Source organism: Manis javanica, chromosome 8, assembly GCF_040802235.1.
Source record: "Manis javanica isolate MJ-LG chromosome 8, MJ_LKY, whole genome shotgun sequence".
In the NCBI taxonomy this organism is placed as follows: domain Eukaryota; kingdom Metazoa; phylum Chordata; class Mammalia; order Pholidota; family Manidae; genus Manis; species Manis javanica.
In genome coordinates, this window is record NC_133163.1 from 2,848,296 (window position 1) to 2,874,174 (window position 25,879).

A 25,879-nucleotide genomic window follows, 5' to 3' on the forward strand; every position below is an offset into this window, starting at 1 on the left:
GGGACCACAGAGGGTCTGAGAGAGTGGAAAGCTTGGCCTGGCTGCAGTATGAGCACATGTGGGCTGTGGAGAAGGCTGGGCTGGGAAGTGGGACAGGCCAGCGTGAACACAGGCGGAGCGCCTCGTTCTCACCTGGGCGATGAAGTGTGGAAGCCAGGGCTTTTGTCCGAGGGCTGACAGCTGACTGCAGTCTGTGTCGGCTGAATAAGTGGTTAAAAGAGGCACTGTGGAAACATTTCACAGACTGCAGTACTGTATAAAAATGCTGTCATCACTGGTAAGTGACCACCATCCAAAAGGCTTTATATACAGGTTCTAAAACACATCAGAGTCAATTAAACAAGTATGTATTGAGCATCTACTCTCTGCCAGGAATTCTAGGCAGTAAGAATGGATCTGTGAGCAAAAAGCCCTTCCTTCATGGAACTTAAAACGGAGAAGAGATGATGTATATAAGGAACAAGTAGACTGCACAGAAAATAGTAAATCCTTTGGATGGAAGAAAATCTGGGAAACTGGGAATGTGGTGGGGGCAGGGAGGAGCTATGTGCTCACATGGTCAGGCCTTTTGAATTCACCCCTCTGGTGAATATTTGCAGATGGTAAAGTAGAATTTCTTTAGAACCGTGACATTTGAAGAGTAGTGTAGGTAAAGAAGGGTGTGGAAGACTCTCAGCGTGAAGAAAAATGACAGTTACTGAAAGGCCCTAGAAAGTGGAAACATAGTGGAAACAGCAAGCTGTGACTGTTCCCGTCGAGGAGCAGCCGCCGCCCCCTCACACTCTGCTGTGGGCACCTGTTTGGTACAAATGTAGGTGACAGAAACAGGTAAGCTGTCATATCAAATTCTGATTTTTCTGAGTAAGATTTTGGAATGGGGTACATTAAGGGTAATAGAAACCTAAAACTTGTTTGTCTTATATCTCTCTTGGCTAGTGTAATCCCCAAAGCAAGAAGCCCACTTGGATGACCACTTAGGGGAGAACTACAAGTGGCCTTTCTGACAAGACCTTATTGGCCCTTTAGAGCTGGTAGCTCATGCCCGTTTCCCCTGCACTCTTATCTCAGGCTGCAGAAAGGTGAGACTGCATGTCCCCCCAGTCACAGAAACCCAACCCCATGCTCTGAAAGGCTCAGGCCTCAGACACTGTGCAGCTGTGGGTTCAAGAAATGTGGTTGGGGCCACAGAGCCATAGTTTTCTTGTTTGTGAAATGGGGATAAGGTGCCTGACTGCAGGGTTGCTGCGGGTGGGTGATCAGCACAGTGCTGTAGCTCTGGAGCCCGTGTGGCCACCCCAGTGCCTGGGCGTTTCCGTAGCAGACACACCGGGAAGGCTCTGGATTTGCAGGTCGCTGTTTCACAGTCAGGCTCTGTGGACTCTGCCCCATCCCTGTCTCACTGAAATAAGGCCAGACACACAGAGCAGAAAGGGAGCTGAGCTCTCACATCAGGCCTTCTTACTGCAGACAGCGGCATGGCTCTGCCCAAGGGCGCTTGCCCCGGTGCCCCCACAAGGCGGGAGGGCAGCAAACACATCTGTGCTCTCGGCGGGATGTGTCCACCCCGTGTTTGCCGAGCTCTGCTGTGATTAGTGGTGAGCCTTTCAGCAAGATCGTGAGGCAGACGCCAGCGAAAAGGCCCGACGTGCTGGGCACCTGTCACAGGCTGCCTGAGGCAGAACTTTCACTGCGGTGGACCTTCATGTTTTGCATATATAAGGACACTCTTGAACCGGGCATCCCTGAAGAAAAGTAGCTGCGTGGGTCAAAATGTGAAGTCATTAGAAGAACCATCAGCCCTCTTCCGCACATCACTGTGCTCTCTGAGGTGTGTCTGGAGTCAGTAGAAATGGTGCTTTAAGTAGGGGATCAGTGGTAGAGCATCACTGGAGGTTTGGGGGGGCCTGGACCTTGCAGCTTAGTTTGCCCACCTCCGCAGACCTGGTGGGTCCAGGAGCCTGTCCCAGGGCAGCCCTGCTGTGAAGTGCACTCTAGGGCTGCGTGTGGCCCTTCTATGGGCACTTGGTTTGCAGCGCTTAGAGGCGGTTACTGGGTGCTACCTAGGCATCATCCCTGTGTGACCTGTCTGGTAGAACTTGTTTGTGACAAGTCTACCTTGGTTGCTAATTTAGCTGGGTTCAAGGATAATTTTGTTGGTACAGTTTATTTACTTATTGTTAAATATGGCATATAAATAACATAACAGATTAGAAAACAAAGTCACCCAATAATAATGGCAGTAGCTACTTTTCAATGAGAACTTACTGTATGGTGGGCACATTGCTCAATGCTTTGTGGGGATTATGTAATTAAAGAGGGCCAATGCCTTCCCAGATAAGCACTGTCAGTCTCGGTCAGCAGGTGAGGAGACAGCCTTAGACAGGCCAGGTGTATCTGCCAGGCCCATGCGGGGGCCCGGTAGTGTTCGGGCTCACACCCAGCCCCACGGCCTGGCCAAGGGGAAGTCCCCCGCTCAGGAGAGGTACTGCGGTCATGGGGGAGCCCCTCCCACCCCCACTGTCTGAAGGCCAGTACTCATTCTGTACCTTGGGTTTCCTGCTTCTTAATCTAGAATGCCTGCACACCGGATGTTTGAGGAACCAGAGAGCGCAAAGGCACAGGGGACCCTCTGCACGTCGCTGCTGCCTGTGGCCTGTCCGTGGGGCTCCCTCGGCTCCGGCCACCGTAATGTGCCATCATACACTTGGGTTTTTCTTTTTTAACTCAAACCTGTATCGGTATTCACATAGCAAGGGAGGTGACTTTAGGAAGGATGTGTGTGGTGAGGGTCACTCGCTCTGTAGAGGCTCCTTGTTCTGACAGAATCCCGAAGGGCTGCGCCACGGCAGCTGATGGGGAGGCTCGCAGCCTCCTCGACGGGGCTTCGGGTGGGACTTGCCGCTCTCAGGCAGGAAGACAGGCACTTCTGAGTGATACCCAGCAGCCAGGCAGCAGGGTTTTATTTCAGTGATGACAGAGCACAGAGACTACATGAAAACAGATTGAAAAAAGCGATCAGTCAACTACTGAGTGGAGGCCAAGATGACGGAATGGGTGGTGAACACCATAGGAGTCCTGAAACTAGGTCTGAGCAAGGTTAGCTGAGGTGGGGCAAGCCAGCCTTACATGACAGCAGGCTGTTGGAGTGAGATCTTGCCTGGTCAGTTGTTGACTCAGTGCAGCCTTCCCACCCATTTTCCCCACCCAGGCTTCTCAGATTTTCACTGGCTCGTCTGTACCTCACTTGTCTTCTGAGTCAGAATTATGGAAGGGCCTCCTTTTCGGGGCTTGTTCACCCTGCATTATAGTTCCTGATTATCAGCCTATGTGGAAGAGTCCATATTTGGAGAACTTTGTCTGGGGGTTAGTGCAGTTTCACAACAAGTTCAGCTTTCTCAAACTCTTGGTTCATGATGAGTGAGCTTTGTGACTGACTCCCTGTGAAGGAGACTATTCTGTCATTTAGCAAGATATCTTAGTTATTAAAACAACTAAAACCCATGTAATATAATCACATTTTCCAAAAACCTTGTGACAGGTGTTAATCCTCTGTGGCACATTAGCAATCTGAACTGAGTAAATTTCAAGCTATTTTGGAACCATAAACTCATTCTAAGGTGGTACTTGTAGAAAAGTGTTTGCTTTTTCTGTCATGTGCTGAGAAGAACCTGAGCAGGCTCTTGCCCTCTTCTCTGGTTCTCCTTGGGCTTTGTGCAGGGCAGCTCAGTGGGTTGAGTTCATGCCCTGCTTACTTGACTGCTCAGCCTGTGGCCACAGCCCCTGGTCCTGGGGTGCCATTCTGGCTTTTCCCCTGCAGAAGATGAGGTATGTAGCACCTTGAGGTGGTCCTGGCCCGCAGCTGTGGCGCTCGGTGTGGCATTCCTGCCCTGGGCAGCAGCAGGTCCCACTTGTCGCCTCTTGGTGGGACCAGAGCAGTAGCTGGCAGTTGCCAGGAGAGGTCTTCCTGGGAACGGGGAACCACACCAGGGAGTGGAGCTCACTGTGCACTTGGGAGGGAGGAGGTTGTCCCTCATGCCCTCTGCAAGTCACTTGGTCTTTGGGCCTCTGTTTCTTCATTAGTACTTGTGTTGTTTGGACTGGATTATCTGTAAGACTGTTTACAGTTCAAGAGCTGCTGGTGAAGGGGTGAGCGGTGCAGGTCAGGTCCCGGGGGGCCACTGTGTGTGCTGGAGGGGGCTGAGCGGGACTTCCTGTACCTTCCTGTGGGCTTCTGCCCCTCCCCCAGCCCCCCTTCCAGCCGGCCTGATCTTATTTCCTCCCTTGATAAACAAACGGTGGCAGGGGGCGGGCACCAGCCTCTCATTTCACAGTGATGCCTAGTTTCAGCCAAAGATCCTCCGCTCCCAGTTGCTCCTGGCAAAGGGATCCGTGGACTCGTTTCTCCTACAGTCAAGATCCCTGTTCACTGGTCGCCCTTGATTCTCTGCCTTTTAGGGCACCAGAAGTTCTGTAGGCTGTAAGCCTGGCGTGTGGGAGAATGAAGAGCTCAGCAAAACACTTCTTCTAATAAAAGTTTAGCTATCTAAGGCTAAAGCTGATTCAGTCTTCTTTGGTGGAAAACATCTGAAGCTGCTGAATTTTTCTTACCTTAGAAAAAATGCCATCCCTGGCCAGAGAGAAGGCAATCTTTCCTGATGACTCAAGCTGGGAGTGGCTGCTCATCAGCCATACTCACTGTGTCCCCATGTTGTGCTCCAGCGACCTGGGGAGCAGTGGTTAACCGGGGGGAGGTAATCCTCCCCTCCTGAGCCCTCCAGTCCAGTGGGGAGATAGTAGCAAGTGGGTGCAGCTGCCAGGACTCTTAGCGGGGGACCCAGTCTCCTGACTCATCAGCTGCGGGAACCCCAGGGATGAGAAGCCGGTGGGGGGAACACCCCACTGCGGGCTCTGCTTAGGAAGACCCAGGGTTGGTGAAGGCCTGAATAGCTGGAAGATCCCAAGTGCAGGAGGACTGAGGGGAGTACAGGGGTGAAGTGGGTGGAGTGAGACAGGGAGGGCCTGGCTGTGCTGCACGCTCTGGTGCTCAGATAGGCCCTAGAGCCACGGAGAGCCGCTGGGACCTTGAGCAGGGGAGCAGCATGGTCATGTCTGCCTGGGCAGGAAGGGCCTGCAGAGGCAGGAGTGCAGGCAGTGACCGGAACCGGGCGCAGGGTGGTCTGCGCTCATGCTCAGGGGCCATGGCGGCGGCTGCAAGTAGCAACGTGCGTGTGCAGGCTCTGAGTGGGCGTCAGCCCCTGATGTTGCTGGAGCTCAGCCCTGCAGGGGCCAGCTGTGGCCTGGGGCCAGTTCGGAGCCGTCCTTGTGTCCCGCTGGGCACCCAGTGAATATTTGCTGACTTGGCAGCTTTCAGTGTGTATTGATAGAATGTGAAGGAGAGGAAATTTTACCCTTTCTAAAGTTTATAATAGTTACATTTGTCTTAAAATATACATGCTCATTATCAACATGAAAATAAAACTATTTTAATTGTTAACCACCAATCTATTTTTCTCAGAATATCCATAATATCTGTCTTATGAGAGATTGTTAACGCAAATGATATATAAGATGTATTCCTAATGGCGTTTTGGGTGTGGTTTTGCTTTGTATCCTGAATGTTTCTAAATGTGTGCCAAGCTGTGTTGCATCCCAGTGGATGTAATTCTTAAAATTTTGCCTGTAACATTTTGTATTCTGAAGAACATCCCAAACTCCAGGTTAAGCCCAGGAGGTAACATTAATGGACTGAAAAATGGCTCAAAAAACCCTAACACACTGCTTTTCCAAGTCACCTCCACCTCCACTTTCCTAGCAGTAGACTGGTTCTCCGCCCCCACGTGGACTGGTGGTTCTGAAGTGATAATTCTTCAAAAATAGGCGACAGCAGTGAATTCTTGTAAGACAAAGCAGTGTGGTCTCGTCACTGTCTCCGGTGCTGCGCAGGGACTGAAGTGCCTTGGCCCCGTCACCCGCCGTCCCTGGGCCCTCCACTCCAGCAGGCCGCTGGCCCAGTGCCATCCTTGAATCTTGTCTTTGCTCTACCATGGCGCGGGCAGCTGTTCTTCCCCAGCAGACCTGGGATGTGGCCGCCTCTTCCCCATCTCCTCGGTGCCTGTTGTCACTTCGAGGCCACCACTGTTATCTCTTGTTGGGGGGGGTGGGCAGCATCCCCAGCTCTCAGACTCCACTCTTACCCTCCTGCAGACCATTTTCCATATAGCAGCAGATGATCCTCAAAAAGAATGTTTGAAAATTTTTTTGAAACAGTTGCAAACTTAGCAAAAATTACAGATGACACTGCAGAGAAATCCCCTATTTGAGAATGAGTTGTTTTTGTGATACCCCGTCACCCTGAGTACTTTATAGTGTATGCTCCTACAAATGGGTCTTCTCCATAACCAACAAAATCAGGCAAAATCAGGGATTTAGCTGGATACGCTGCCGCCGTGACTCTCCAGACCGCTCAGCAGGCTCGCCCTGTGCTGCTGTCCTCTGCAACCTGTCGTTAGCTCCCGTTTGTGTTAATGGTCCTTAGCCTTTCCTTGACTTAGCCACCCTAAAACTTTTTGGCATTGCAGGCTGTCGTTTTGTAGAATGTTCCTTCAGTTTGGGGTTACCTCCTGTTTCTTCATGATTAAATTCGGGTTATGTAACTTTGGCAGGAAAATCGCAGGAGTGACACTAAATTCTCTCATTGCGCCCTGTCGGTTGACACACAGCTTCACTTTGAGCTGATGGTGTTTACTCTGATCACTTGATTGACGCTTGTCTGCCAAACTTCGCTGTAAAGTCACTTGTCTTCCTTTGTAATTGGGAAGTGTTTTGGGTGTACTTTGAAACTGTATAAATACACCGTTTCTCATCAGAATTTTTAGAGGTATTAATTTATTAATACCAGCATGGACTCCTGGTTTCCATGTCATGGGCTATAATCTGTGCCTGTCAGTGTTTACTTGGGCTTAACATTCTTTCGGTGCTACTTTACTTTCTGGCTCAAAACGTTCCAGGCTCACCTTGGACTTCCCTGACGCGAGGTCTGGCACTAGGCGGGAGTGTTGCTGCCTGCGTCCCGAGCCAGGACAGCGTGGATGTTCTCACCCATGGATAAATGTCTGTGTTTCTCTGTGTCCCCGTGCTGAGCCCCGTGACCTCACACTGACCTCCAGTTCTCCCCCAGCGCTGGAGGGTGTGGAATGTTCTCCCCCAGTCCCAACGCCCTTGTCTGGCAGTGAGAACTGAGCCCGTCATCCTGAGTCTCTTTACTTATTTGATCCGTCCCCCTGGGTGTAACGAATCTCGTCCCCACACGCCTGTTCTGTGCACCCCAGCATCACCCCCTTTGGGCTCTGCCTGAAGGAGGTGCTGGAGGGACTTTGGAGGGTACTGGAGAGGGAGCGGGGGCTTGGGTCTTCCTGTCTGCCTCCTCTTCTGGCAGTGAGGTGCCTTCTAGGAGCAGCAGCTGGTCCCAGTTGGGCATTTTCATTTTCCCATACTCTCGGGGACCCCAGCATTAACTGGCCAGTGCACCCTCTTAGCTCCTTGGGCTCTGCCTTTGAGCTTAGAGACCCCAGTACTTGGAGTCTCAGCTGCACAGATCCCTTTGCCCAGGTTTCAGAAATTCGAGCTTTGCCTTTGATTCCCCTGGTCCTGAGGGCCGCGGAGGCCCTCCTGCGCCTGCTGTCTGCGTGATAATTTAGTGTTCCCTTGTTGCTTTTGTGATTGCCTGGGTATCAGCTCTTTATGTAGCATTTTCTTCATGATTAACTGGTGTGGTTTCTGTCTCCTGACTGCTCAGTCCCAGTGGGGGTGGGGGGGCACCTGTTTTTGGGTTGACAGTGGCTGAAACCCCATCTGACATGTCACTCAACTTTCATCTGTTTGAAAGTCCTGTCTCTCTCAGTGGCCTCTCAATCCCTGGCCTGGGTGCTTAGTAGGGTGGTCTGCCATTGTATTTTATTTTCTGTTCTGGTTTTAGCTAACGCAGTCTTAATAATTTTTAAACACCAGTACCGTATTTTTACTATGTCCTCAGAACTGTTTTAAAAACATTTAGCACTAAAAAAACAATGTTTGCCCTTAGACTTTTCCTTCTGGGTCCTTTTTAGTGCCCTCTTGTTAAAAAATCAGCTTTCATTCACATAGTTGATTTCCTTGATTGTCTTCATTTCTTTATCCTTTCAAGTGTTCACCTAAAATTTGTCCCCATAGTTCTCCCTCTGTTCATCAGACTGGCCCTGGTAAGTCTGTGCCTGCTCATTTCAGGAAATTTGTACAGACTTATATAAAATATATAAGCAACAAATTAAGTTCTAGCAAAGGAGAGGAAACCTTAATGAGGAAGATCAAAGGAGAAAATTGATGTGGAGCAAAAAGAGATGGAGAGGGCATGTCTCGCTCTCCTCTGCCTTAGTCCTCACCAGGAGCGGGTCCCCGCGTGGTCAGGGAGGCCCGCCTGCCCGTTTCATGGATGGGGAGCTTCGTCACAGAGGATCGGATGACTTTCTAAGATGGCACAGCCACTAAGTGGTGCACTTAGGGCTTGACTCTCCTGAATGGAAGCTAGGGCCCCACCTCCTCAGCCCCCAGGCCCCACAGCCAGTGTGTCCTTTTAGCAACAGGAGTAGGTGACGTATCATCAGACCACTTAAAGCCATGCAGATGTTACAACTAAAAATAAGGTAAACACATCATGATGCGCTAGGATACTCCAAACAACAGTTGAGTATTGGGTTAATACAGGATTGAGTATCAGATCTTTAAAGGGTCCGTAACTTTCTAAGCCTTGATAAAATGACAGAGGAAAATTAATTAATTAAGTTTTATTAAAGTGATTTTTACAAAATAAAAATAGCGCAATTAATTTGAAAAGAGGAAACAGGACAGAGAATGGTGTTTACAGCTGTTATGTCTGAGAAGGCCAAAATAGAGCACTTTATACAGTTGCTTAAATTATCAAGACGTGACCAATGAGCATATGTCAGGAATGGATACTGACCACAGTAGGGTGCGCACCCGGACAGGTCGGGGTGGAAGCCAGCCTCACGGAGCATCAGGGCAGGCGGGATCTCGGTGTGTGGCCCTACGGGGTGGGTGAAACCAGCGCCTCGCGTGGTGTGACCTAGGAGCTGCGGCTTGGGGAGCAGATCAGGAGCCATAAAAAATGTTAGTGCCTTTTGGAGAGTTCTGGGATTTCATCCTAAAAATTATTTTAAAATAGTGAAAAAGCTTGTGTGCATCAAATGTTCAGTGCAATTTTATTCACCAGAGGAAAATAATAATTTAAAAAATTGTATCTTCAACCTGTGTGTTCAGTAGACACACAATTTTAAATTGTTGTGTCAACTTAGTGAAATATTACATATCTGTTAAAATGATACTTGAGTAGTGCAGAAGGATGAATATATATGTATATATTAGAAATAAAGTAAAAGTACAAAAACATGTAAACATTGTGTCTCTGATCAAGAATGGAATGGTAACATGGTGAGGTGAGTGGTTTGTGGCACAATTACAGCTGGAATTTTCTGTGATTTCCATAAATGTTGCTGTTCAGTTTGCACGTTTGAAACAGTGGCTAGCAAGTTTTGTGAGCCTCGGGGTTCCTGAGGAGTCCATGGGTTGTGTTGTCCCGCTGCCAGAGAGAGCGTCTGTTCCTGCAGCCTGCACTTGAGTGGTGTATGGCCTAGCTTGTTTATACCTGACTGGCACTATTTCCTTTCCCAAACTCACTCTTCTGCTGGTAAAACAGGACAAATCAAATTTGTTGGGATTGTTTTTCTTCACAGTAAACTGAAAGGTACCGTGTGGCTCTCCCATAAGGTACCAGGGGAGGTTTTGGTCTTTGGTGGCTATTTAAAATACATATTGCCATTAGGAATTTTGGGAATGGTTGTTTTTGATGATGTTTGAAAGAAAGAAAGGTGAACCACAGATGCCCTTTTAAGTTCTAGCTCAAGGATTTTTAGTCTGAACTTTTTTTTTTTTTTTTTTTTACTTAAATAATCCAGGCTCCGTGTTCTGTTCCTTAATCTGTGCCGGCAGACCTTTGGTGACGGTGGGGGTAGCATACTGGCTGTAGTTACCGTGACCAGTGACCCTGGTGAGCAAATCTTAGTGGTGCTAACTACTTACGGAGCTCAGCTAGAAGCCCAGAAGATGTCAGATCGCAGGTTTTGTTTTGTTTTGTTTGTGTTTGGAGGTCATTGTAAATGCAGGTGTAGTGGTAAGAAGTGACACAGCAAGAGCCCTTGTGCACTTGGCCGCGCTTCCCCCGAGAATGCCTTGGAGACTGTGATAGGAGGACATGACAGAACTGTACAGAACAAATGAAAGCATAAAACCTGAATTTAAGCCTGAAGGTGGAAATGACAGGTGTGGAGGTGCAATTAAATGGATGTTAGACCAGGGGCAGAATGCTCAGAGGTGAAGAAGGCCGCTCTCCGCTCTCTCTTCTTGGGAAGAACTTGCTGGAAGTGCTGGTTTCCTGGGCTGCTGCTACAAGTCACCACAGACTGTGTGGCTTAAAGCAACAGAGTTCTCTCTCACAGCCCTGGAGGCCAGACGTCCAAAGTTGGGGTGTCCGCAGGGCTGTGCTCCCTCTGGAGGCTTTGGGGGGTAGTCCCTCCGTCTCCTTTCCAGCATCCGGTAGTGGCGCAGCCCTTGGCGTCCTTGGCTGAAACCATTCCAGCCTGCGCCTCCATCTTCACAGTGGCTTTTCCCTCTGTGTCCAGATTCCCCCTTTTTATATGGCCACCATTGTGTTGGATTTAGGGCCCATCCCATTCCCGTGTGCTGCCTCATCTTAACTTGATTACATCCGCAAAGACCCCACTCCACATAAGGTCAGTTACAGGTTCTGGGTGGGCACGTTCAACCCAGAGCACCCCACTATCCCACAGAAAGCTGGCTCAGTTTTCTCCTCCCTAAAGCGTGAGTAAAAATAGAATTAACCTCCAAGAGGGGATGTGTGGAGGGTCATGGTGAGGACCGTGTGGCTGCACAGGTGCACCTCTGCGCTTTAGTGACCGCTGTCCAGGGAGTGCCTTGGGCTCAGTGGCTGCCTGGTGGCGCTGGGCCTGGCTGGCTGGGGAGCACAGGGCTCGGAGCCCAGCGGCCCAGCCCGTGTTCTTCACTCCAGTTACAGCGGCGGTGGCCTCCGGGCACACTCCTCGCTAGTTGCTCATTTTTGGGTCTAGTTTCAGTGATTTCGCCAAAGGGTCGTCGTTGTAGGGTATTTGGTGTGACAGATCTGGAAGTAGGTGCTTGTGATAAGCATCTACATCAAGGTAGCATAGATACTGATATTCCAAAACTTGCCAGATATTAAACATTTTAAAAAGTACAGATTTGAAAATTAAATTAAAAAAATTTTTAAATGTATAACCTAGTGGAAAGACCCCACATTTATATATAGTATCAGATTAGAGTGAATTGTTAATTTTGTTTTTCTAAATTTACAGCTAAACCATTTACACAGCTGGTGAGAGAAATGCAGCTTCGTCGGGAAGACTTCGAAATAATTAAAGTGATCGGAAGAGGGGCTTTTGGTGAGGTAAGACGAACTTTGTTTGCTAATAACAGCAGCAGCTCCCCATGGTCACTGCCCTCCCCATACAGTGATTTTGGGATGAGGTAGATGTTGCTATCATTTGGAGAAGTCTTGGTCGGCAGAATCTGCAAGATAGAATTAAGAAAATAAGAACAAAACTTAGAACTGGTGAATCACCCTGAATATTGTCCAGACCAAAATAGTTTCTTATAGACAATTAAGTTTTTTAAAAAAAATCCTTTTGTTAATTGAAGAATGTCTCAGCAGTCATTTCTAAGCAGTGCAGGGAAGAGGGTAAAGCAACGTGGTTCCCATTATCGGGGGTGGAGGGGTCCTGCCAGTGCTCGCACCGTGCTGTCCCGTGCTGGCTGAGGGCACGAGTGAATCGCACACGTGTCCCTCCCCGAGGGCCTCGGTATGCAGCCCGGTGGCTCTGCCCCGCCAGGGCCGAGGCTCAGCTTCCTTGGCGGTGGGACTTGGGGGTTTACAGTCAGCCACCCTAGGAGCTGTGCCTCCTGAACATTGCAAGATACTAACTCCTGTCTGCTGTCCTTGCCTCCAGTCTCCCGGACTGGGGAACTGGGCATTTTGATGACTGAGGACAGACCCACCGTGTGCCACCTCACAGCAGCAGGCATGCCTGCTGACGGCTGTCTGCCTGGACGTGACTGTGAGGCACTGCCAGGCGGGTGCCGGCATCTGCTGGGCCAGTTCCTTCCATATTGGGCCAATGTGGAGAAAGCAAAGCAGGTGTTTCCTGAGAGCTTCTTTGCCCTCTGGGATCTCATGTGACTCCTGAGTTGAAACAAGACTGTAAACTGTTTTAAGAACATGTCAGGGTTTTGATGATTCTCGTGCTATGAGTACCTGATAAACACCCCAGCTTTATCTGCAGGGCAACACAAAAAGAAAATACTTCTACAGAATTTTTTTGAACCCTTGAGTGAGAAAGCTCTGGCCTGCCCAAGCAAGCCAGGTAGTCGTGTGTCATGTGCTGATTTCTTCCTTAGAAACTGCCCTGGCCTCAGACCAGGCCCAGCCCCAAGTCCTGTGACAGCCCCATCCTCATCTTCACCCCTTGCTCTGCCCCGGCCCCAGCTCTGTCTCCATGACCCCCTTCCCCGGCCCACCCCTGAGAGTGAGTCTTAGGGGTGAGTGGAGGGGGCGCAGCAGCACTGGGGGCTGTGCAGCAAAGCCTGTCCTCTGGACTGGCGGCTCCTACCCAGCCCATCCAAGCCGACCCAGGCTCCAGGTTTGCCTCCGAATGAACCTCTCTGCCAAACTAAGCTTTCTGTGGGCTGGGTTGGGGAGGGAGGTTTGTTTTCTGTTTTTATTTTTCAGTATTGAGGAATAAGTGCATAGAAGATGCACAGATCTAAGTGCACAGTTCGGTGACAGATGTCCACACCTGTGTAAGGGGCACCCCGAGCAGTGTAGAGCATTTCTGCCCCTTAGAAAGCTCCCCCTGTGGCTCTCCAGGCCCCACCCATGAGCCTCACCTGTCTCCTGGCAGAGGCTCTCCACATGCCACCAACACAGAACATGGTTTACAGGAGCCACAGGAAGAAATGGATTTCTGCATGGAAATAACACATCTCTGGCTGTAGGTAGGTTGTGGTGATGTAAGGCTGATTTCTGTTTAGTGAGAAGAATGAGAAAGCTATTTAAAATTAACACCCAATTCAATTCATTATACACCTTTCCTATCTTCCTGTACCAGGAGCTGTGCCAGGCTCTGAGGCGTAGAGGTTAGCAAGGCCAGGCCCCATAGAGCTCTCGGTGACAGCCACACCCATTAGAGGGGGTCAGAGGACAGGAGGAGACTCCAGGGCATAAGAGGGGTGACCTTTAGGAGGAAAAACGAGAGAATACTGTTGTGACAAAATTGTTACGGTTATTTTAGTGTTCTTTGCCCTGGAACCTAATCCTCAGAGAAGGTGTACCGACCACCTTCTAGGTTCCTCCCAAATTAAGAGAAACACATCGTTGCCCAGGCCTTTGCAGAAGGCTGTGGGTTGTCTCCTTTGCCTTTGGTCTCTCTCCAGGTTCTAGCAGCCTCCTTCCCTAGGCCTGTGCTCTGGGCTCCATGTGCCAGCCCTCCTTGCCCTGCCACTCTACCCCCATCCAGTCTGTGCCCCCTCTGGGTTCCTTGTGCATGCTTGCCCATCCTCCCCACCAAAACAAAATTTTAAATTCTGTATCTAGTATTCACCACCACCACCATTGCCTCCCTGGGTGGGATATTCTTACAATCACATACCTGAAATGTGCCCGGTTTCGGTTTCTCTGTCAATGAGAACACCAAGCAGATCACAGAAACGAGGACACTCCTCATGAATACCGGGACCGGAAGTGTTGTTCAGTACTGTTCTAACTGAATCGGGAACCCAGGGTGGGGCAAGAGTCTGCATCTGCAGCGGAGCCCAGGGACGCGTGCCTGCCCCTCCATGACGGGGGTGTGTTCTCAGAGGCCCAACCCCGACAGGATTTATTTGTGGAGCCCAAAATGCACTGAGCAATAAGGCTATATCCTGTGTCATGAGCATGTGACACTTACCTCAAAATTGAAATCTACCCCCCGACACACACTTGTGCTTACGTACACACATACATATACACACACACACACACACAGGCAGAGTTTGGAGAAACATTTCCAGATGCTGATATAAACAAGGTTTAGAATATTGGGGTACCACCCTTTCCCTTGAGCACAGTGGCTTTGAACACACCTTCTTCCTCCCGGTATGTTGGTGATAGCTGGTCCTGGCACCCTCGGGGGGGTGGTTGCCCAGCTAATCTGGTGCATTGCCCCGTGGGTGTGTGTGCAGCAGACAGGCAAGTAGCGGCTGACTGACGAGTCTTACGTGCTTTCACAAACTTGAGCCAGCTGTGCCCTTCCAGCTACTGCCTGCACGCTGCTCCCCTGGAGAGAGGTGGAGACCCACAGTGGTGGACCCTGCTGAAGCTAGTCTTGAGTCACCTGCCTGGCCCTAAGCCTGAGTGCCCAACCACTCTGCCCTCCTGCCCGCATTCATGCCTAGAGTGACTTTAAAAAAGAAACAGTGTTGAAAGCTCTGTTTAGAAACCCTTTCCCATTAACAGAACAATTGCATGAATAGAATGGTCCAAAGACCATCAGTCTGACACTTATACTAAATTCCCTTTTGTTTGTTAACATTTTACCTCATGGGCTTTATGAGATTCACTGTGTTCCTCTCCCCCATGGTGTGTGTGTGTATGTGTGTGATTTTTTTCTGAACCAATGAGAATAAGCTGCCTGTGTCAAGCAAAGCCCTTTACGCCTAATACTGCAGAGACAGTTTTCTAATAGGGATAGCTTTTTACATGATCATAGTTCATAAATTTAAATTTTAAATTGATGGAATATGTTTTATCTAATCTCTTGTCTTTACCAGCTTTGTCAGTTGACAGTGATGTTCTTCGTGGCTTCGGTTTTTCCCTGACGCCAGGTCTGGGCTGCATCAGCTTTACACTTGGTTGTCATGTCCTAGAATCACTGTTCAATGTTCCATAAAATTATTTTGGTTTGTATTTCTTTACTGAAATGACTGAATGTGTAGATATTTATAGGCTCACCATCTCCCTTGGAAGTAATTGAGACTGAGTTTTTGGCCAGGAAGAAGTGATGGTAAACCAGAAAGATTTTTATAGCTTGTTTATTTTGTAAGTTGTGCAATGGAGAAAGTTTGTTCAAATATATACAGGGGTGTTTTACATTAAGTTTTACTTCTTTATTTCACTTCTATGTATTCTTGGTTTGACAGGTGTTTTTCTGTGGATAGATACATTCTTTTTCCTTCTGTGTATTTTATCAGAATCATTTTGCATGTTTTCTAGAAGTGGTCTTGGCCCTAATAGGCCTTCACTAACGGATTATGGTTCCCAGCAAGAGGTCAGAGTGTTCGTCTCATTTTCAGCAAGATCTGAAGATTTGTCATCAGCAGAATTTCATTGTTTTCCTCGGAAGTTACTAACTCTTCCATTCCTTCCAAGTTAGACCATTTCTACAGTAAAATACTATGTAGTTTTTTCGTGTTTCACCCATCCCCTCCCACCCTTCTTCCCTCTGGCAACTCAGATTGTTCTCTGTGTCTGTGAGTCTGTTTCTGCTCTGTTTTGCTCATTTGTTTTTTTTTAGGTCCCACATAACGAGAAAGATCGTATGGTGCTGTCTTCCTCACCTGACTCACTCCACTGAGCAAAGTGCTCTCTAGGTCTATCCATGTGGTCACAAATGATAAGATTTCATTTTTTTTTATGGCCAGGTTATATTCCATTGTGTATATATACCGCATCTTCTTTATCCATTCATCTGTCAGTGGACACTTAGGTTCCTTCCATATCTTGACTATTGTAAAGAATGCTGTAGTAAAAAGATTGGTACATGTATCTTCTCAAATTAGTGCCATACAATGGTGCAAACATTGTGTCTGATATTGGTAGCAATGGAAGAGCTCATTCAAGATTTGGTGGGGACTGGGAAGTCTGAGAGGCCTTCCTGGAAGAGGCAGTGTTTGCGTTGTACCTTGAAGAATATCGCTGACAGCCACCATACTGAGTGCTGTGTCCTCACAGCATTCTGAGCACATTAAGTGTATTGACTCATTCGATCCTCACAGCAATCTTAGGCCATTACTGCTGTCACCCCTTTTCTAGTTGTGGAAACTGTGACATAAAGGAGTGAATTTGCCCAAGACACACTCCAGACCCACCTGGTCACTGACTGCCCTGTGAAGAAAAGACCCCAGAGGCAGGACCTGGCACAAAGGCTGGCAGCTAGAGTGAGGCAGACAGGAGTGGCAGCAGGGCCCTTGAATGCAGGGAGGGAAGCATGGGGGCCGTTGACAAATTTGTAAAGGTTTTATTATGAAAACCTCCAAGCATATACCTACTAGAGGATGGAGAGCCCCCAGGTGCCTGTTCTGCAGCATTGAAGATTTTCAAACTGAGCAAGTGAGATCATCGAGTTACAGTGTGGCTGAAGTCAAGTTTTGATGCTTAAAAGAGCAAAGCTTTACATTAAAAACTTTCCTTTCCTTAACAGCTCATTTCCCAGAGTTTCCAGGCAATTAAGATTTCACTGTAGTTATATGAAAGTGTGTCAGCCTTTTATTCCATTGACTAAACTTTCATTAAACTCTTTATTTGTTCCAGGTTGCTGTTGTTAAAATGAAGAACACTGAACGGATTTATGCAATGAAAATCCTCAACAAGTGGGAGATGCTTAAGAGAGCAGAGGTAGGCGTGCGGCCTTAAGCCGGCAGCAGGAAGCCGGGTCCCTCAGTGAGCGAGAACTGCTGGGTGGGACCTGGGCCTTGCTTCCTCACAGGAGTGAGCTGTTCTCACCCTCAGCCTCTCAGCCTTCTCCGGACATCGGCTTCTCTGTGCCTGGGTGTTGACGCATTTTCCAGGCTGACGAGGTCCCCTGAAGTGTACCGGCCAGGTGTGTGTCTGCTGTGGGGGTGTTTGGAAGTGTTCACAGCAAGTTTAGACATTTATCTCCCTTCTGCTCCATGTGCTGACAAGAGTTACTGGGCCTCCTTCAGTGCAGAATGTCTTTACACTCCCTCTTTGAGGGAGGGGGAAGATTGTAAATAAAAGCAGGTGAATCCTGCTCGGTATCTTTGATCGGTTTTTCCTTAGTTCTGTGTGCATCCCCTTAGCAGCTGTCTGAGGCCCCCAGCCACATCTTGCCAGCCCCACCCAGCCCCTGACTGAGTCAGGTGAGGCTTGTCAGAGCCCCAACTCACCCTCTGGCCCTCTTAGGCTTGCCTCCCTGCCCCACCCCCCACTGTGTTCCCGCATTTCTCCTGGGAGAGCTGAGCTTCCACCCTCGGCACGTGTCCCTCCCTCCCCAGTCCAGGCAGCCCTCTGGAGGGGCTCTTTCCCCTCTGCTTCCCCTCAGGCCTTTGCTTGCTGGAATCCCCTCGGACCGGCCACCTCCTCCCTTTGGAAACTCCTTCTGTGGTTCCTAGCACCCTCATCCTGTCACTCTAAGTCCTCCTCGTAATTTCAGGCAATCCTTTCTTATCTGGGTCTGGAATTCTTAACTGCTGGTGGTATCTCCTGACACTATAAACCATTCACTGGCCCACTTTGCTCACCTGAGCTGCAGATTTGCGTTAAGTTGCTGGGTGGGCCTTCTCTCTCAGCAGCCCACTGGCATCTCAGGTTCATCAGGGCTCAGGTCCTCATGGTGCCTTTTTCCCATCCATACCCATTTCCTCCTCTGGTCAGGCACCCTTTATTGCTCAGTGAGTGTGTGTTGTTTGACTGAGTCATCACCATTTTTATAGTTACCTGTGCTCAAGATGTTGGTGGCCCATGACTGTCTCAGCCACCCACATGCCACAGCCTCCAGGTTGCGGCATGGGCCTCCTGGGCCTCTGGCTCTGGGAGTCCCTTCCTCCTGCCTCCATTTCCCCTCCAGGTACGTCAGCTGCCGGGCCAGCAGCCCTTTCTCCACATCACCGCCAGCACTTTGGCAGGGACTCACAGGGAGCGGCTCTTCCGTGAGGGAACATAGCTGCTATTACATGAATGTTTGGGGAGGAATAAGGTGCTTGGGAAGGAAATACAGTAGCAAATTCCATGCAAGTTTGTTTTTATAAGAGTGACTGGTTTATGAAGCAAGATTGCTGAGCCATGTCTACTCTGACTTGTTACACTAACGTCTGGAGTGCAGTCTGTGTGTGTGTGTTTAAATTTAAAAATTTTTAAACTCTAAGGTTAGGGGAGGCAATTCTCACCTTGTCATACTAGTATTTACCCAGTGTCACAGTGAGTGAGTGCATTTTTTTTTCTTTTTTACTAAATTGCTTTATTGAGGTACAGTTGACATATGAAGTACACATTTAAAGTATATATCTAGTGAGTCTTGACATATGTATTTATCTGTGAAACCACCACCACAATCAAGATAATGAACACATTCGTCATCCTCCCCCCAAATTTTACTTGTACCCTTTGTCATCTCTCCTTCCCCACTTTTCTCTTCATCCCCAGTCAACCACTGATTTGCCTACTATAATATAGGTTATTTGGCTTTTTCTAGAGTTTTATGTAAAAATATGTATTCTTTTTTTAGACCTTTATCACTCACGTGATTTGCAAATATTTTCTATGAGTCTGCAGCTTTTCATTTTATTTTATTTTTTCCAGTGTTTTTTATTTTTTTTTATTTCTTTTTTTAATTTTGGTATCATTAATCTAATCTACAATTACATGAGGGACATTATGTTTACTAGACTGCCCCCTTCACCAAGTGCCCCCCACATACCCAATTAGTCACTGTCCATCAGCGTAGTGAGATGCTGTAAAATCACTACTTGTCTTCTCTGTGTTGCACAGCCCTCCCCGTGCACACCCCCACATTATACATGCTAATCATAAGGGTCCCTTTCTTTTTCACCCCCCTTCTCCTTCCCTTCTCACCCATCCTCCCTAGTCCCTTTCCCTTTGGTAGCTGTTAGTCCTTTCTTGGGTTCTGTGATTCTGCTGCTGTTTTGTTCCTTCAGTTTTTCCTTTGTTCTTATATTCCACATATGAGTGAAATCATTTGGTACTTGTCTTTCTCCGCCTGGCTTAATTCACTGAGCATAATACCCTCTAGCTCCATCCATGTTGTTGCAAATGGCAGGATTTGTTTTCTTCTTATGCCTGAATAATATTCCATTGTGTATATGTACCACATCTTCTTTATCCATTCATCTACTGACGGACGCTTTGGTTGCTTCCATTTCTTGGCTATTGTAAATAGTGCTGCGATAAACATAGGGGTGCATCTGTCTTTTTCAAACTGGGCTGCTGCATTCTTAGGGTAAATTTCTAGAAGTTGGATTCCTGGGTCAAACGGTATTTCAATTTTGAGCTTTTTGAAGAACCTCCATACTGCTTTCCACAATGGGTGAACTAATTTACATTCCCGCCAGCAGTGTAGGAGGGTTCCCCTTTCTCCACATCCTCGCCAACATTTGTTGTTGTTTGTCTTTTGGATGGTGGTGATCCTTACTGGTGTGAGGTGATATCTCATTGTGGTTTTAATTTGCATTTCTCTGATGACTAGCGACATGGAGCATCTTTCCATGTGTCTGTTGGCCATCTGAATTCCTTCTTCAGAGAAGTGTCTGTTCAGCTCCTCTGCCCATTTTTTAATTGGATTATTTGCTTTTTGTTTGTTGAGGTGCGTGAACTCTTTATATATTTTTTATGTCAACCCTTTATCAGATCTGTCATTTGTGAATCTATTCTCCCATACTGTAGGATGCCTTTTTGTTCTATTGATGGTGTCCTTTGCTGTACAGAAGGTTTCCAGCTTGATATAGTCCCACTTGTTCATTTTTGCTTCTGTTTCCCTTGTCTGGGGAGATATGTTCATGAAGAAGTCACTCATGTTTATGTCCAAGAGATTTTTGCCTATGTTTTTTTCTAGGAGTTTTATGGTTTCATGACTTACATTCAGATCTTTCATCCATTTCGAATTTACTTTTGTGTATGGGGTTAGACAGTGATCCAGTTTCATTCTCTTACATGTAGCTCTACAGTTTTATCAACACCAGCTGTTGAAGACGCTGTCATTTCCCCATTGTATATCCATGGCTCCTTTATCATATATTAATTGACCATATGTGTTTGGGTTAATATATGGACTCTCTATTCTGTTCCACTGGTCTCTGGGTCTGTTGTTGTGCCAGTACCAAATTTTCTTAATTACTGTGGCTTTGTAGTAGAGCCTGAAGTTGGGGAGCGAGATCCCTCCCACTTTATTCTTCCTTCTCAGGATTGCTTTGGCTATTCGGGATCTTTGGTGGTTCCATGTAAATTTTAGAACTATCTGTTCCAATTCATTGAAGAATGCTGTTGGTAATTTGATAGGGATTGCATTGAATCTGCAGATTGCTTTAGGTAGGATGGCCATTGTAACAATATTAATTCTTCCTAGCCAAGAGCATGGGATGAGTTTCCATTTGTTAGTGTCCTCTTTAATTTCTCTTAAGAATGTCTTGTAGTTTTCAGGGTATAGGTCTTTCACTTCCTTGGTTAGGTTTATTCCTAGGTATTTTATTCTTTTTGATTCAATTGTGAATGGAATTGTTTTCCTGATTTCTCTTTCTATTAGTTCATTGTTAGTGTATAGGTAAGCCTCAGATTTCTGTGTATTAATTTTGTATCCTGCAACTTTGCTGTATTCTGAAATCAGTTCTAGTAGTTTTGGAGTGGAGTCTTTAGGGTTTTTTTATGTACAATGTCATGTCATCTGCAAATAGTGACAGTTTGACTTCTTCTTTACCAATCTGGATTCCTTGTATTTCTTTGTGTTGTCTGATTGCCGTGGCTAGGACCTCCAGTATTATGTTAAATAACAGTGAGGAGAGTGGGCATCCCTGTCTTGTTCCCGATTTTAGGTGAAAAGCTTTCATCTTCTTGCTGTCAAGTATGATTTTGGCTGTGGGTTTTTCATATATGGCCTTTATTATGTTGAGGTACTTGCCCTCTATATCCATTTTGCTGAGAGTTTTTATCATGAGTGGATGTTGAATTTTGTTGAATGCTTTTTCAGCATCTATGGAGATTATCATATGATTTTTGTCCTTTTTGTTTATGTGGTGGATGACGTTGATGGATTTTCAAATGTACCATTCTTGCATCCCTGAGATGAATCCCACTTGGTCATGGTGTATGATCCTTTTGATGTATTTTAGAATTCGGTTTGCTAATATTTTGTTGAGTATTTTTGCATCTATGTTCATCAGGGATATTGGTCTGTAATTTTCTTTTTTGGTGGGGTCTTTGCCTGGTTTTGGTATTAGGGTGATGCTGGCTTCATAGAATGAGTCTGGAAGTATTCCCTCTTCTTCTATTTTTTGGAAAACTTTAAGGAGAATGGGTATTATGTCTTCTCTGTATGTCTGGTAGCACTCTGCAGTAAATCCATCTGGCCCAGGAGTTTTGCTCTTGGATAGTTTTTTGATTACCGCTTCAATTTCGTTGCTGGTAATTGGTCTGTTTAGATTTTCTGTTTCTTCCTTGGTCAGTCTTGGAAGGTTCTCTTTTTCTAGGAAGTTGTCCATTTCTTCTAGGTTTTCCAGCTTGTTAGCATATAGTTTTTTGTAGTTTCTCTAACAATTCTTTGTATTTCTGTGGGGTCCATCATTTTTCCTTTCTCATTTCTGATTCTGTTGTTGTGTGTAGACTCTCTTTTTCTTTTTATAAGTCTGGCTAGGGGCTTATCTATTTTGTTTATTTTCTCAAAGAACCAGTTCTTGGTTTCATTGATTTTTTTTCTATTGTTTTATTCTTCTCAATTTTATTTATTTCTTCTCTGATCTTTATTATGTCCTCCTTCTGCTGACTTTAGACCTCATTTGTTCTTCTTTTTCCAATTTCGATAATTGTGTCTTTAGACTATTCATTTGGGATTGTTCTTCCTTCTTTAAGTATGCCTGGATTGCTATATAGTTTCCTCTTAAGACTGCTTTTGCTGTGTCCCACAGAAGTTGCGGCTTTGTGTTGTTGTCATTTGTTTCCATATATTGCTTGATCTCTATTTTAATTTGATCATTGATTCATTGATTATTTAGGAGCATGTTGTTAAGCCTCCATGTGTTTGTGGTCCTTTTTGTTTTCTTTGTACAATTTATTTCTAGTTTTATAGCTTTTTGGACTGACAAGTTGGTTGGTAGAATTTCAGTGTTTTTTAATTTACTGATGCTCTTTTTGTGGCCTAGAATGTGGTCTATTCTGGAGAATGTTCCATGTGCACTTGAGAAGAATGTGTATCCTGTTGCTTTTGGGTGTAGAGTTCTATAGATGTCTATTAGGTCCCTCTGTTCTAGTGTGTTGTTCAGTGCCCCTGTGTCCTTACTTATTTTCTGTCTGGTGGATCTGTCCTTTGGAGTGAGTGGTGTGCTGAGGTCTCCTAAAATAAATGCATTGCATTCTATTTCCTCCTTTAATTCTGTTAGTATTTGTTTCACATGTGTTGGTGCTCCTGTACTGGGTACATATATATTTATAATGGTTATATCCTCTTGTTGGATTGACCCCTTTATCATTATATAATGTCCTTCTTTATCTCTTGTGACTTTCTTTGTTTTTAAGTCTATTTTGTCTGATACTAGTACTGCAACACCTGCTTTTTTCTCCTTGTTGTTTGCGTGAAATACGTTTTTCCATTCCTTGACTTTTAGTCTGTGCATGTCTTTGGGTTTGAGGTGAGTCTCTTGTAAGCAGCATATAAATAGGTCTTGCTTTTTTATCCATTCTGTTACTCTGTGTCTTTTGATTGGTGCATTCAGTCCATTTACATTTAGGGTGATTATTAAAAGATATGTACTTATTGCCATTGCAGGCTTTAGGTTCATGGTTACCAAAGGTTCAAGGTTAGCTTCTTTATGATCTTACTGTCTAACTTTACTCACTTATTGAGCTATTATAAACACAGTCTGATGATTCTTTATTTCTCTCCCTTCTTATTCCTCCTCCTCCATTCTTTGTATGTTAGGTGTTTTTTTGTGTGTATGTGCTCTTTTGTGTTTCCTTTGACTGCTTTTGTGGGTAGTTGATTTTATTTTTTGCCTTTAGTTAGTATTTGGTTGGTCTGCCTTCTTTGCTGTGATTTTATTTTCTCTGGTGACATCTGTTTAGCCTTAGGAGTGCTCCATCTAGAGCATCCCTCTGAAATACCCTGCAGAGGTGGTTTGTGTGAGGCAAATTCCCTCAACTTTTGCTTGTCTTGGAATTGTTTAATCCCTCATTCGAATTTAAATGATAATCGTGCTGGATACAGTATCCTTGGTTCTTGGTTCAAGGCCCTTCTCTTTCATTGCATCAAATATACCATGCCATTCTCTTCTGATCTGTAAGGTTTCTGTGGAGAAGTCTGAAGATAACCTGATGAGTTTTCCTTTGTAGGTGACATTTTTTCTCTCTCTGGCTGCCTTTAATATTCTGTCCTTGTCTTTGATCTTTGCCATTTTAATTATTATGTGTCTTGGTGTTGTCCTCCTTGAGTCCCTTTTGTTGGGAGTTCTGTGGGCTTCCATAGTCTGAGAGGCTATTTCCTCTTCCAGTTTGGGGAAGGTGTCAGCAGTTATTTCTTCAAAGACACTTTCTATCCGTTTTTCTCTCTCTTCTTCTTCTGGTACCCCTATAATGCAGATATTGTTCCATTTCGTTTGGTCACACAGTTCTCTTAATATTCTTTCATTCCTGGAGGTCCTTTTATCTCTCTCTGCGTCAGCTTCTCTGCATTCCTGTTCTCTGATTCCTATTCCATCAATGGTCTCTTGCATCTCATCCATTCTGCTTTTAATTCCTTCCAGAGATTGTTTTATTTCTGTATTCTCCCTCCTTAGCTCTTGCATATTTCTCTGCATGTCCATCAGCATGGTTATGACTTTTATTTTGAATTCTTTTTCTGGAAGATTGGTTAGATCTATTTCCCCAGGTTCCCTCTCAGGGGAGGATGTCTGTGTGATTTTGGTCTGAATCAAATTCTTCTGCCTTTTCATGGCAATGGGCAGATGGCGCATGTGTCAGCTGGGAAAACAAAACCCCTTCCTGCTTGCTCCTCGCGTTCCTCTCCTGGGAGAACGGCGACCCCTAGCGGCTTGTGCTGGGCACTTGCCTGCAGACGGCATCTCTGATTCTTGCCCAGCCGCTGTGGAGGAAGCTCTGCACAGCTGCTGTGGTTGTGGCCGCCCTCAGGCTGCTGCTATGCTATGGCGGGGCCGCGCCAGAGGGGGAACAGGCGGGAGGCTGTTTATCGCCATGAGGGACCTCTGAGCTGCGTTGCTGCCCAGGGGTTAGGGCGCCCAGAGTTCCCCGGCATTCCCAGCTGCTAGGCTGAGTGTGCCAGGATGCTTCCATCCAGCTGTGAGTTCCCTGTCCCTTTAAGACTTTCAAAAAGCACTTGCTTTTCTTTTGTCCCAGGGGCGCCGGCTGCAGGGTCCCAATCGCAGGTTTTGCTGTCCCGTTTCCCTGGTGTCCAGCACCCCATGCACTGTGTGTCTGCGCTCCTGGTGTGGATGGCTAGGGCTGGGTGTTTAGCAGTCCTGGGCTTCCACTCCCTCCCCGCTCTGACTCCTCTACTCCTGCTGGGGAGCTGGGGTGAGGGGTGCTCGGTTCCCACCGGGCCTTGGCTTGTATCTTACCCCCTTTGCAAGGTGCAGCGTTCTCACAGGTGTAGATGTAGCCTGGCTGTTGTGTATCTTCTGGTCTCTCTTTTAGGGATAGTTGTATTTGTTGTATTTTCAAAAACATATATGTTTTTGGGAGGAGATTTCCGCTTTCCTACCCATGCCACCATCTTGGCTCCTCCTCCTCTGAGTGAGCACATTTTAAAAGAGTAAATATTGCTACATTTAATTTAAATTGCTTACGTGAGTCCTAGTTAATTGGCATGCTGAGAGAAGCCCAGGGCTGTCTGCTGATCATGGTGGCTACGTCCTCAAACACTGGATTTCAGAATGCTGACATCTGCAGTCTTCTTGGGAAGCGTGAAGTCAACAGGAGGCGGCAGTTCACACCTTGTAGACCGGGCCAGCCAGGCTTCTTTTTCATCTTTTTGGGTCATAAAAAAGTACTAAAGACTTGTCTGCTCTTAGACAGAACTGCTGGGTAAAATATGTACTCCTGTTTGTGAGCCACCACGCAGGCAAGTCCCCGTTTAATAAGGGGTTTTATCCTAAAGGTTGACAGGAGATGATGGAGAGCACAGAACATCTCATGAAAACAGTGTCCCAGATGTTGTAGGTCCTGGGCTGGCCATGGCCCCCATATGCAGGTCTGCCTCCAGCCACCCCTCACCAGTCCCCTGAGGTCTCGGGGCCGCTGGCTGAGGGGTTGTGGGGGTTTCAGGACTGCCTCTCTGCATCTGGACCTGGGAAGCTGATGGTTGGCCGCTTGGGTCCCTCTGTCTGCTTCCAGTTAGTGGCATTGGGACATGTCCATCATCATTTCTTTCTGAAGTGAAAACTTTTAGAAACAAGTGTAGAATAGAAACACTTGTAAATAAAACCAAGCTCTGAAGGTCACTGAGGCTCAGAGGAGAGATGGGGGCACATATGTGGTGCCTGGCATAGCAAGCCCTCTGTCAGTGGTACTTTTTTTTTGCTCAACTTTGCACATTTCAGATATGAGGAGTTAAAATCTTACATTATATGCTCAATGAAGAGGTGGTTTTATTATAATTATACCAGACCTGGTTGAAATACAGATGCTTCTGCGTATTAGAGCTCTTTTAAAAAAAGCAGAACCATCGCAGCCTGAAGGAGGGAGAGTCTTTTTACCCTTATGCTGCAGGGC

The 25,879-nt window shown here is 46.7% G+C and overlaps 1 protein-coding gene and 1 long non-coding RNA gene across 4 annotated transcripts in view; one reads left to right on the forward strand and one right to left on the reverse strand.

The window, feature by feature from the left end:
* Positions 1 to 25,879, forward strand: part of CDC42BPB (CDC42 binding protein kinase beta) — a 109,725-nt gene that overhangs the window by 31,201 nt on the left and 52,645 nt on the right. For all 3 annotated transcript variants that reach the window (XR_012133649.1, XM_036991926.2, XM_073241808.1), the window contains exons 2-3: positions 11,460 to 11,551; positions 16,727 to 16,810. Coding sequence is in view for 2 of the 3 variants with exons in the window: in XM_036991926.2 (XP_036847821.2) it covers positions 11,460 to 11,551; positions 16,727 to 16,810 (176 nt within the window). In the remaining variant the exon portion in view is untranslated. The remainder of the gene's footprint in view (positions 1 to 11,459; positions 11,552 to 16,726; positions 16,811 to 25,879) is intronic.
* LOC140850689 (uncharacterized) lies at positions 11,488 to 16,720 on the reverse strand. Its single transcript, XR_012133652.1, has 3 exons — positions 13,809 to 16,720; positions 13,048 to 13,183; positions 11,488 to 11,673 (listed from the first exon to the last, which is right to left on the reverse strand). It is a non-coding gene; the product is annotated as an uncharacterized lncRNA (long non-coding RNA).